This window comes from Melospiza georgiana, chromosome 11 (assembly GCF_028018845.1).
Source record: "Melospiza georgiana isolate bMelGeo1 chromosome 11, bMelGeo1.pri, whole genome shotgun sequence".
NCBI classification, from domain to species: Eukaryota; Metazoa; Chordata; class Aves; order Passeriformes; family Passerellidae; genus Melospiza; species Melospiza georgiana.
The window spans coordinates 8,811,354-8,824,395 of record NC_080440.1 but is presented as its reverse complement, the minus strand read 5'-3'; the positions used below and the strand labels follow the sequence as shown (position 1 = coordinate 8,824,395).

Below are 13,042 nucleotides of genomic sequence, written 5' to 3'. Positions count from 1 at the left end.
TCAACAGGTGAGGTGAGGAAACATCAAAAAACAGCAGTAATTTTGTAAAATGAGAATGAATTCCTAATATAAGAAGGAGTGGTTCTGATGCCATCTGGTAAAGGGGACATACAAAAGTATCTTTAATTATCTTCAATCAGTAGGAGCTGAGTTCTAAACAAGCAATAATTCCAAAAAGTTCATAATATACACAAAATATTTCAGATTTTCAACCTCAGTCCAAGTAATATTCCCAAGGTACCTACTATTTTGCGCTTGATCATAAACAGAGGAATTTTGGCATGCAGAGGGGTTACAGACAACTCCTTGTGCACCGTTGACAAATACAATCTTCTTTTAATATTGTCAAAATCAGTTATCCTATAAAAGAAAAGTCAGGAGAGAATGGAACAGATCTTTGTCAATTCAATAATCCAATATCTTTGGGAAATCACAAAAAACCTGTTCATGTGCAGAAACCTTTGTCAGTGACAACAAATATGGAATTAAAAAATATTTTTACAAGATGAGTAATGAGATTTCTTTCTCCAATTCAAACTTTGTGGCTATATCCCTGCATATATAAAATCACTTTACATGCTAATTTCATTTCAACAGTCTACACTCTTTGCTAGATTTCCACAGCCCTTCAGAGTATGAAAGAATTCAATTTGTATGAACTAAGAACCCAGTAGCCTTTAATAATCACAAGTATTTGGCCCCTTAAGTTTGTCTTATCTTGGGGCCTGCTAACTAGAAAAACATTATTTGCTTTCTTTTCCTAAAAATGCCTCTGTCACTGCATATAGATTTTTTTCAGCTTAAAGGTAAACACAATACATTGTCTATCTGTTTTACTTCACAAGGACTTATCTTCAAAGGTGAATTATAATGCAGAAGTTTATTGCTCACTATTCAGGTCATCTCACAATGATACCAAGGACACTGAATTTCAACATTTCCAATAAATTCAGACTACAGCCATGGTCACAAAAAAAAAAAAAAAAAAAAAAAAAAGAAAAAGAAAAAGAAAAAGAAAAAAAAAGAAAAAATATTTCCTTTAAACTGATAAAGAGGGTAATTTTTATGTTCTGTTTCCTTGAAGTCTTGTTAGCAGCTGTACTGTTTTTGGCTGGGACCCAGTTAAATTTCTTGAGGGCATCTTGGAGAGTTGTATGCTTTGTGTTTGTGCTGGAAGCAGTGCTGGTAACTCAGGGATGTGTTTTTGGTAACTCAGGGATGTTTTCACTGCTGCTGGGCTCTGCTCACACAGAGCCAAAGCCTTTTCTGCTCCTCACCTCATCTCACCAGGCAGGAGGCTGGGGATGTGTGAGGAGCTGGGAGGGGACACAGTCAGGACAGGAGATGCCTCCTGACCCAGGGGATGTTTCAGACAACACAGAGCCACGCTCAGCAGAAAGAACTGTGGGGAAGGAGAAGGAATGGGGGAGGCTCAGAGCTACCTTGTTTTCCCATGCAGCCATTACAGAGCATGAAGCCCTGAGCTCCTGGAGATGGCTGAACATCTGCAGGCCCATGGGAAGGAATTAATGCCTTGTTTAGATTTCGGTTCCATGTGCAGCTTTTGCTCACCCATTAAACTGTTTTTATCTCAGGGCACAAGGTTTTGCACTTTTACCCTTGTGCATTCTCTTCCCCAGGAAAGAGAGGGGCCGCTGTGGCTCAGCTGCTTCCTGGGGTGGAACCACAGCAGCAGCACAACCCTGACAGTCCCCAGCAGTCCTCCCTTAACACTCCAGAGCACAGACATTACTTTAAAGGCTGCAGTCTGGGAGAATATGCTTAATCTATGGGGAAACAATGATTAATTTACCTATTATTTTGAACAAGCCTATTTCTAACAGATGGGTATTTCTCTGTAATTAGCAGCCCCTCTGAGATGACAAACACTTATAAAAAACAACTTTTTTGTCAGTACTTAGTGTTGCTAAAAGTAATTACTCATAATCATTGAAATGCTGGGTTTTACTTTAAAACAGTAAAGACGGTCCTGTAGACTTTTTAAAATTTTATTTATTACTGAAAACACTTTTTCATTAGCTAAGGACTACCCGTAGCTTAAATAATAAAATTTTAAATTTGCAGAATAACACCACAAAACATTCATAGGTTTCCTTTGGTCAACTTAGGAGGACATTACTCTGTGACAAATTACATACTTTAGTTATTTTTGCCAATTTGAGAGTTTAAGCAAGGACAGTACAAAGTATACTGCAAGTATGTAAATATCAAGTACAGGCAATAAAAATACATAAGCACCTTCTCGTTCCCCCATAGTCATTAAGACCATCACCCAAAGCAAACTGTTCACCAGCTTTCCAGAACTTGCTGATTCTTTCCTCTCCCTTGCAGATAACCTGACCTTTAATCTGTTCATCCTCATAATATGGGTGGGCAAATGAAAACAAAGTGGAAGACTCATTATCTGTTTCATTTTTAAAGACTGGCAGTTCCTTTTATAAATCACATGCACTTGAAAAGCAGAAATCCCACTACTGTGCCAAGAAAAAACTATTATATCCTCACTATTGGTATTGTTTGACATGAGATATTCCAAAATCAGCTGCACATATTTTTATGAATGGACAAATTATATCAAGTCCTTGAAAAGTGATTTCATCAGAACACTTCCAAGTGTCTTACAGTGCTGGTGCCTGGGCTTGATTTACTTTTGAAGAAGTTTAAGCAAGATGTGAAATAATTCCATCAAGATCACCAACAAATGGGCCACATGGCTAATCCTTTGATTGAGGCATAATTCCAGCCATCACTTTACTTCCCATATAGCCTTCGGTGAAAAACTTATGAATCTAGTTTCCAGAAACTCTTCACTCTAAATCTTGAGTGTCCAGAAGTGCTAAAATTCAGGGCACCAAAGAAGTCCAAAGCAGTGGAGCAGTGGTTGCTTGAGGCTCCCTGGATTTCCTGGTTGCATTTAGAGCTGAGCAATTGTGCTGAGAAACCAGGCAGCTGCAATAACCTAAGTACTGAGAAACAAAAATACCATCCCTGCTGAACCCCAAACTGCATAATTCTAAAGAGAGAATGGTGCTTTAAATGAGGCTGTAACAGAGCAATAGAGCCTAGAATTAAGTCATGCACATTTCCAAACAACTGGCAATAAACCTAAGTTCACTCTATACTATCAGTTCAATATGTTTGAATTTTATTATTTGTTTCCTATATGAATAGGTTTATCTCTCTCCCTCATGAAGAAAAAATAAGAACCTTGCTTATAGAAGGGCCATTGGTAAATTTACAACTCAGTTACATTCCAGAATGTAACACTGAACACATTTGTTTTACTCAAAAGACATACATTTATATCAGACTCTGCCATGTAAGTCTAAAGTAAGACTTTTTATGACAACAGATGTGCCATAAGGAAGGGGCAAACCTGAGATGCTCAGATATAATCACTCCTAAAGAAGTGCAATTTATTTTTGTAAATACACTTAAAATAATAAAAACACTTATATTTCATAGGCAGAAGTAGATGAAACATTCTAACAGGTAAATTAAAAAAAAAGAAAATGGCCTTAGAATAATATAAAATAATTTATTTCCCAGGAGAAGGAAGATAATTAAGAGTTAGTGTAACTTTCAGACTTTTCAATTACACTCCTTATTGGAAAATAAAAATAAAGAAAGGGTCTGGAGAAACTCTTTTCTGAAATAATTCAGACAATGGGAGCTAGAACATCAGATCTCTCAGTTACAAAATGAGTCCAGAATACTTTTGGTGGCACACAACTTTTTTTCCTGCTATCCAAGAGTAGAACTTATGTTAAACCTACAATCGCAAGAAGCATCTGCAGCACACATCTTGATTTTCAAAGATGAATTTTAAAAATCTATATGGGAGTTAATGTATTTTTATTATGTCTGTGCTTGAGTATTTATATCTAAGGGTCAGATGTGATAGAAAAGTAATGAGACCATGTTGAGAAAAATGAGGTGGTCAACAAGAAAATCAACCTCATTTATAATAATATTCCTGTGATCAGCAGGTGCATAACTCTTCCAGCTATGGTCATTAACTGCATTCATTTCACACTTAACATCTACATTTGCAAGCCATTTGAAAGTAAAATTACCTTCCAATTCAATTTTCAATTTTATTTTACATCTTCAAATTTGATTGACTATTTTGCTCACAATGGTAACTATAGTGAGATTGCAAGTGAATGGCAGCAACTACCCAAGAGCACAGACAGACTCATCTGCTCAGATTGCCTATTCACTTTGCTTCTCTATGGATAAATGGATAATAATTTATAACCATTTGTTAATGTTCAATTCAAGGCTAAAAATGAACTTAGGAAAAACAATACTGAACTATTGAAGGGATGCTTCATTTGTCAGGATCACTTGGTCTTCAAATGAAAGTGGTTTTCTCTTTATAAATGATGTAACCTGGAAGTTTACCAAACATAAAAGCAGGTATTTCATCGATGTTGCTAAGCTCCCATGCAATTTAATACTAACAGAAATCTCTTTGTATCCTGGTCAAAATCCAGAGAGAATTCTCTGCTAATGCTTCACTATTAGTACATTAGTCCTTAACAACTGTAGTGCCATTTTCTCCATAAAGGCATGTGCTTCCTAAACATTACAGGTTACATCATTATCATCATCATCACCTCCATTTTAAAGACAAAAAACAAAGTAATATACCAATTGTCAGCTGATTTGCCATGCTTTCAGATTCTCAAATTTCCTTATTCAGAGGCACCCTGTACTTTACATACATTTTATTTTATATGCTACTTGTAAATTGGTCTTATAGGAGATACCACATTACTGAAGTGCCTGCCTGATCTGCAATCCAGAACAATGTATCCTGCCCCCATAAAAATAGAAGTAGTTACATTGAAAATCATCAAATCTCTACAAAGTAAGAGATCTGGAAGACCGATATGTCACCCAGACTAGAGAACAAGTTGTACTGTATACTAGAATTTCCTGTTGATAGTGTTCTTTTCTGGAGAGCATTAAGAAAAAAACCCCACAAAGTGCCCTTAACCAGTATCCATAAAGAAGGAGTAACACAAGTGGCAGGCACAAAACATGAATCATCAAATCTGGTTGTTAAAATGAAAATCTTTCAAAATATGAGCAGTTATGAAGAAATGGTGAATCCTGACCTCTCCCAACCAAAATAATTAATACTTTAGTACTTATTATTAGTGCCTCCATCTAAAGTTCTAGAAGATGTGATGACTGGGAGAGTTATTAAAATTTTTAAACTTTCAAATATATGAGTTAAAATCTCCTTTGTAAATTATGAAATTCAACATACCCTAATACTTCTAAGAATATTTCTGTATTTCACTCTTGCTTCATAAAATAATCAAGGAACATGTCTCATGCTACTAAATACCAGAATTTCAAATAATCTCTCAGCTAAATCTATTCAATAAAGTTTACTTTCATTCTCTTTCTAAAATCTTCCAATAATTTCAGATGTATATGATAGAATTAGCACCTATGTTCTGCTTTGAATTTTAAGAGATTGGTCTAAGCTTTACAAGACTAACCAAGATTCATATTGTTCTGAATCTGAAAACATGCTGGGTGTTTAGGTTAACATGAATAATTTATGATATTTCTGTCAGCATAGCTAAAATGATGACTGATTATGATAGCATCTAATTCACATAAATTCAAATTGTTATGGTATCTATGAATAAATTAGCTATACTTGAAAAATCTATTATGTTGTGGTTATTAAAAATCTCAAAGTAATAAGCTTATATTTATAGAAACAAATGTTTGAAAACAGGAAATATGGTACCAAAATATATATTTCACTGTACTGTTCACAGACCTTGCAATAAGATTTCTTATCAGCAAGAACAACTATTTCAGGAATGAAGAGATTTTTAACTCCTTTTCCCCTCCAGATTCCTTCATACATAACTAGCTTCAACAGAAAACTTACCAGGTATGTTCCAGAGTTTGAAACTCACAGAGTTTGCATTAATTCAGAATATAACAAGAACTTATGCCTTCTGGAGTTGGCTAAGGCTAGTGGCAAGCAAAGCTAATTTGACTATGAACAGTGGGACAGTAACTGAGCCAACCTGTTGATAAGCGCTTTGCCAGCTGAGCAAAGGCTGAAAGGCTGAGGTTGGAACACCAGGAAGAATTAAGAAATTAGGAGACATAGGTACCATTAGAGTGAATGAGCAATCATGTGAATCCTCAGCACATTCTGGCTGGAAAGATGGTCCATGAGGTACTGAGTGATTCCAGGAAGGGGCAGCACAGCAGAGCCCCACAGCACATTAATACTGAGCACCACGTCTGGGCTTGGGGGCAGCTGCAGCTCTCACTGACAACTGGCATGTTTGCTCTGCAGCTTTTCATGGCAGAAAATTTATTTTTCTGTTTTGCCTTAACAGAACTCAGACCTCCCCAGATAAAAGTTGTGCCACATGTGATTTACAGCTGTTTGCCATGCTAAGATTTAAACAAGTTTGAAGCAGCAGGAATTGGGCATGAGTGAGAGAGACAGTGTGACTTCAGAGCTGCAGCAATGGATGAGTAAGAACCATGCCTGAACTGGGAAAAAAAGATTGAACAATACACAGGGACTCATACAAGACCACAAAATGTTTCAGTATATAACCAGGAATTGAGCACCTCATCCTTGTTCTTAGAGTCGACCAGTCTGCTCTTTTTGTTTTCTTTTTGTTTCCTTCTATTTTTTTTTTTTTTGGATGCCATGGTACAATTTCAAAATCTTCTTCCTCACATCGACTGCTCTACACATTTGCTCTAAAACTTTCCATTACAAGATGTGCTAATTTCATGTGATTCCAAACACTGAGAAAAACCATATCAGAAACAAAGTGTGACCATGACTGGCAGTACAGTTCTTTAAGAATAAATGTCTGAGTGCTTGCCAAAATGCCAAGCAGAAGTACTAACACCCACATGTCCATGTATTGGGAATTAAAGCAAAAATGACAACGCAGGCCAGATGCTGTTTTCTTTTACATGCAAATATTTTTTCAAACATCGAGTTACCTCTGCTTTTTCAGAAAAGTAGCAAAATCCATAACACTGAAGATTTAACAACTGGCTACTGCATTTGCAGCAGACAGCTATGTTCAGCATTACTAATAGCTTTGCTATTATTTGCTCCAAAGAAGCTGCATAAATTACATGCTCTCTACCTTAGTTGTGATTTTATTATGCTTCATCAAATTTTTCATCCACAATCTATTTTACACATTTCTACACAGATCAATACATTGACTGTTAATGTGGTGGTATTCATCTAATCATGACACATTAAAAAGTATCTAAAATTCTATTAAGATTTCTTCTGAAGAAAAGATAAACCAGCTAATATATGGTTTGTACATTTCAGTATTTATGGCAGGAATCTCGAATGACTGGTTGACAGCAGCAAGTTAGAAAGTTTAGCTCTGCTGATGCCAGCAGTGATGGATGGTCTTGAAGAAATTCTTGTTTGCTGACCAAATCAATCACTGAACAGAATGCAAAAGAAGATGAGGCTCAAACTAAATTCCTATTTCCATCTCTCTGCAGAATGGGAGAGCAAGAAATGCAACATAAAGCTTCATGCCCAGCTATTACAAAACCTGTCAGTGATTTTTACATAAAGTAAATTTCATAGCTTGGCATGCTATCAATTTTCACTTGAAGCTGCTCAAAGACTCAGCACTAAGTAGGCAGGTTGTGTAAGAAACCACCTTTGAACATTAAACTTCAGAAAGCAACAGCACCATCAACACTCTGTCTGCAAACAAGCAAGAGATTTCTTTCAGAACATCTGGAAAGAAGGGAACTGAACAGCAGTCACATGGCAAGAAGGACTTGTATTTATTATTTACTGGATTATCTTAAGTCTGCTAGGGTAAAATAATGCATTGTCTGTTCTGCAAGTATTGAAGGACTTTATGGGTACAAGTAAGTTATAGCTGATTTCAAATACAAAACTCAATATTAAAACTATTTTTAAAGAACTTTTATTAACTTTTTAATACAGCTGGATTCAGTGGGGAACAACTGATATTGTACTTTTAAGACATAAACACCTTCATTCAAAGTAACTGGAGCTCCAGAGAAAATACAGTTAATATGGTTTATATTATATGCATTATATAGCAATATAGTATATGTTACATAAAATATATATATAGGAAATACAATATACATGTATTTAAACCTATAAAAGTACCTAAGAATATAATAGGAACATATATTTGCTTTTATAAGAGGGACACAGTAAAGATGGGAACAGGAAGTAGAAAGAAAATATTTAAAAAATGTAAAGTCTAAATATAAGCTGAAAAGAGAAAAGGTAAATACGGGTGGGAGAGGTGATAGAAAATATTTTTATCAAGAAAAGCAAGTAATAAGAAAAATGAAATTAGTAGAAGTAGAAAAGAGGTTCCTGTTAAGAAGGTATCAAATACCCAAAAGAATCAAACTGAAGATGACACTACAAAAAAATCTGAATTCCTGCACCTGTCATTAAATCTCTGCCCCTGCCTGCAGAATGAACATGAGAAACAAATCTTGGTTTTGAGTTGGTACTTGGTGTTTGGCCTCTGTTGCATGACATATCCTGTTTGTTTTCCCCTTTAAATGCAAACTTACAGAAAGTCAAACAAAAATAAAATCCTTCTTTCACTTTACACGATTTAATTGCTAATTTAATTGATATCATTCAACCCATCTTTGCTTGCAGGGCTTCTAATGGCCTAATATTTCTTTTCTTAGTCCAATCTCAGATATTCTATGGGCTACAAAGCTGAGTGAGTTGTGCTGTTTATATATAGTATAAACAGATGGTGTCACTAAGGGAGAAATGTTGTCCAAAGCCTGACAACTGCCCAAGTTTAAAACTCTATTAAATCATTTCACACCTAACTAATAAAATGTCTGTTTCTGCTGTATCTCTCTTTCTTCACAGTGTGGAACAAATTATACCAATCAAGTACTCCATTTGTTTTTCTAGCTTTTTAGCATTTGTTTGGTTGTGTTTTTATCCTCCAGTTATTAGAATATTCATTTCTTTTTGCCCTGGACCAAAGGGCCCTCTCTTATGACTAATGAATAAATCTCATGAATTTTCAGGCAGTCCTCATGCCCCAGTATTTTCATATGTTTGACAAATTTGTGCTCCCTTTCTTCGGATTTTTCATCATCTTCATTCAGGATTTTTTGGAGTTTGTTCTGTCTTCAAAGGAATGTCAGTATTTAAAACATCTAAGAAATAATGATCTCATTAGCTTAATTACTTTTTATTGACTTGACAAGTCACCATGCTTTAATGCAAAATATGCCACCACAATTAATGACCTCAATCAAGAATTCACTTTAAGTATTCAAAGAAATTTTACGCATCTTACAGTAACTCAGTGGCGAAGTCTTTTCCCAATGGCACAAAAATCTGAAGTGTCAGATATTGCTGCACCAGTCCCACTAGAAACAGGAAAAAAAAAAAAAGCTGTGTGCATGCAGATGCACATTTCACCATCCAGCATTTCCATTTTGTACCATATGCTATGCTCCTACAACACTATTTCCCAAGGTTCACACAACATATGAACACGAGAAAAACCTGAAGAAATCCAATTCAAACTGCAATAAAGGTACTGTTTTAAAAGTCCATCTGTGGCTTTGGTGGAATTCTCATGAAAGCAAAAGGAACCTTTTTCTTTTAGCTTACAATTTTTGTGCTCCAAGAGCATGAAGACAATAAATATCCCATGAGAATTTTAAAATGAAGCAATACTGTCCCTTCAAGATTATCTTATAGTGGCATTAAACTTGCACTCATGTTGGTGACAATTTACACCTTGCTAAGCAACTTAACAAAACTCTTGGGTAAGAATGCAATTCAGATCATGACAATGCCTCTCAGTGGAGGCTTCTGATTTTTAGAATAATAACAAAGGAGTTTGACTGAGGGAGCAAACAAAAAGATTCAGGTAGCTTCCTATCAAGGGAAAACAGTACAAAGCTGTCTGAATTGAACCATATGTTGTTTTCTCAGATATTCCATCAGGGATGACACAGGCTGCTTTTCATTGACTTCACAAGCCTGAACAGCAACACTGGCTCCTCCTCTAAAGAATGACACATCAGAACTTTCTTCTTTTGAGGGCCAAATCACACCTTAAAACTTCAAATTAGATTTGCATATATAGTAGCTTTTATTTTGGAAGAGTATTCAAAGTTCCAGTGCAACTGGGAGACCATATACTTGATTAATGAAATACTTGAGGTGCATATACCTCAAGAGAGGAAGAGACCAAGACAGAAGGAAACAGAATGGTAACAGATGGAAACCTGACTGCAATATTGCAGCATTAGCTAAAGTAAATTTAAAACCAAACTATTTTTAGCAGTGATTACCCACACAATAAATTCTTAATCCTCATTTTAATATTTAGCAACAGATAGCAACTGTTTTTCTTTTAATTGTTTACTGTTTGCTATATTAGTTTATTGTACCATTGAAAATAAATTAGTTTGGTTTCTCAAAAATATACATTGCATTAATAGTAATTTTAATGAAGATAACAGCCAATTTCTTTCATGAAAATCAGACTAAACTTAAAGACCTTACAGAGTCACCAGCCCAAGGAATTTTTTTTTTTGGCGTTTATTGGGAGACACCTACGTGTTACTGTATACCCTATGTTAGAAGTACACTAAAAGATTCCCATACCATTTGTTTAAAACCACCATCTCAATTTTTCTTCAAAAGCAAGCAGTTAATTCTAAGCCAGCTCAAGTCACTTGTACAAGCCTTACAAGGTACAGCACCCTGTCATGGAGTTTAAGGCATATGATGATTGCTGTACTGCAGAAGTCTGTATTGCAGACTGCTTGGACTCTGGATTATTGTGGTGCAACAGACATCCTGGGAAAACATTCCACAGTACCCTTAAACACTGATTACATGAACACAGAGGAAATTTGGGTATAAATTTCTTGTACCACTAGCGCTTATTTGATACAAAACTAAAAATTCTTTAAAAAGTAAAATAAGAAAGGGGACAAGAACCTAGTTTCCATTCATTAATGCCAGTAGAATTACTGACTTTATTAAGTGCTGAATGGAATCAGAGTTATTTATCAGACATTGGTCTGTAGCAGGATCAGGTACAACGTGACCGTGGCAGCACCAGGACATGTTAGATCTTCCCTACAGCACTTACTCTAATATGGCATTTCTGTAAGTTTTACTTATTTGTCACTGACCTGCTAAAAAGTTAAAAAACTTTTCCATGCTGAATTATGTCTGAACTAAGGGAGAACAATGTTTAGCATTTCAATATAAGATTGATGTAATAATCAGAACAGCATCACAGACATTGAGTTCTTTGATACTCACAAGTTTGTTTGGTTTCCCTTGGTAGCTTCATTTTGTTGATTAGACTGTTTCCTTCAAGTACAAAAACAAAGCCTTTTAATTCTTTGTCGTATTCCTACAGAAAGGAACAACAAACATAAGCATCCTGACAGAACTCTCCTCCTGTCAACCAACCATGCTAGTAACATATCAGAAAATGCAGATGGCACTGCAAGTATGACTGGCTCACATTTGATGGCAAAAATATAATCCATACAAATATGTCCTTTACTTGTGTGTTTTATGAACAAATATTGCTGACAAACAGGATTCACGACTCAGTGAGCAAAGCTCAATTCACTGGTTACCAGAGTGCCAAAATTACTTTCTAAATATTTAAACTGTAAAATTACACTGTGACCAACTCAGTCTGCAAGCAGGCATACAGAAGTAATTTAAGTAGTCATTTAGTCTGCCAAAATGATAGAACTGCAAGTGACAACTCCACTGTCAGGTCAAAGCCCTCATTACCTTCTAATTTTAAGCTTCATTCACATTTTTCTGGTTTATACTCCAGGTTTCATAGATTTCTTAAAAAACTTACTTTTGATATAGCTGATGGGTTGCCAAAAATCTTCCATTTTGCTCCTGGGTTCTTGCCTTGAGCACTGAATATTTCAACAAACCGGCCCCCCTATGATAAAATGGTTTGAGGATACATCAGCCAGCACTAAATTATCAAGGGTCAAGAGGAGAACCTAAGAATCCCTCTGTATCATGTTGTTACCACAGTCAGTACTACTGATCAGTCAGACAGCAGAATATAAATAACAGCTTCTAGACTACTATAACATATCAATTAATGTAGTCAATATTTGGCTTTACTAGAGGATTAGAAGATAAAATTGAAGGAATACCATGGAGTATTTTAAAATTATTTTATCTATTATGTCATTCTCTTAAAGGCAAAATTATTGTAGATATTCAAAAACCATGCAAAACATGACTAATTTATATTTGGATGAGATTTATTTCTACAATTTACCAAATGAAGTGAGTTTTAAAACACGCTGCTAAAAAATAACAGGTGTTGCAGATAGGATGTTTTGTCTGATTTCCAAAGGAAATGAAGTTTACACCATCTCTCTACATATGTGAATGGCTCTGCCTACATATTTTGCAGTAACTTTTCTAAGTTACCAAATTTCAACTCGATTTGAACAAAAAAATCTTACTAACTTTTCTGGGCCAACTTAAGCAGCCTGGGAGTAGATCTGTTCCAGGCAGCATCACCATGAAAAGGGCTACAGCCTTCATGAGGGAACAGAGAATTACTACTGGAAAAAGATTATTATGGATGTCCCTGTCAGGTGAAAACTCCTGACACACAGCATGTGCCTACTGGACCTCAAGGAATCCCAACACAGGCTCTTGGGGAGGTTGGCTTTATCACCTCTGCTTAGGGAATTATTCACTTCTAGATTTTTGCCATTTGATGTCACATTTTTTGTGACATCTGATGCACTGAGCCTACAGTTTGCTAAGTATTTTTCAGCAGCACGGTTGACCTAATAAATCATTACAACTCTGCCATTCCCTTCTCATTTCTAGTTGCCTGCACTCCCCAATTCTCTTTATGCTCAGCTGCCCAAGCAATTGCCTGTAAGTCAGAATGAGCAAGAGGGGCAAGCAAAAGAA

At 35.7% G+C, this 13,042-nt stretch overlaps 1 protein-coding gene across 1 annotated transcript in view; it reads right to left on the bottom strand.

Moving 5' to 3' along the window:
* Nucleotides 1-13,042, bottom strand: part of CFAP20DC (CFAP20 domain containing) — a 64,949-nt gene that overhangs the window by 48,278 nt on the left and 3,629 nt on the right. The window contains 4 exon segments of the mRNA XM_058032035.1: nt 246-360; nt 9,393-9,465; nt 11,387-11,480; nt 11,949-12,038. Coding sequence (XP_057888018.1) covers nt 246-360; nt 9,393-9,465; nt 11,387-11,480; nt 11,949-12,038 — 372 coding nt within the window.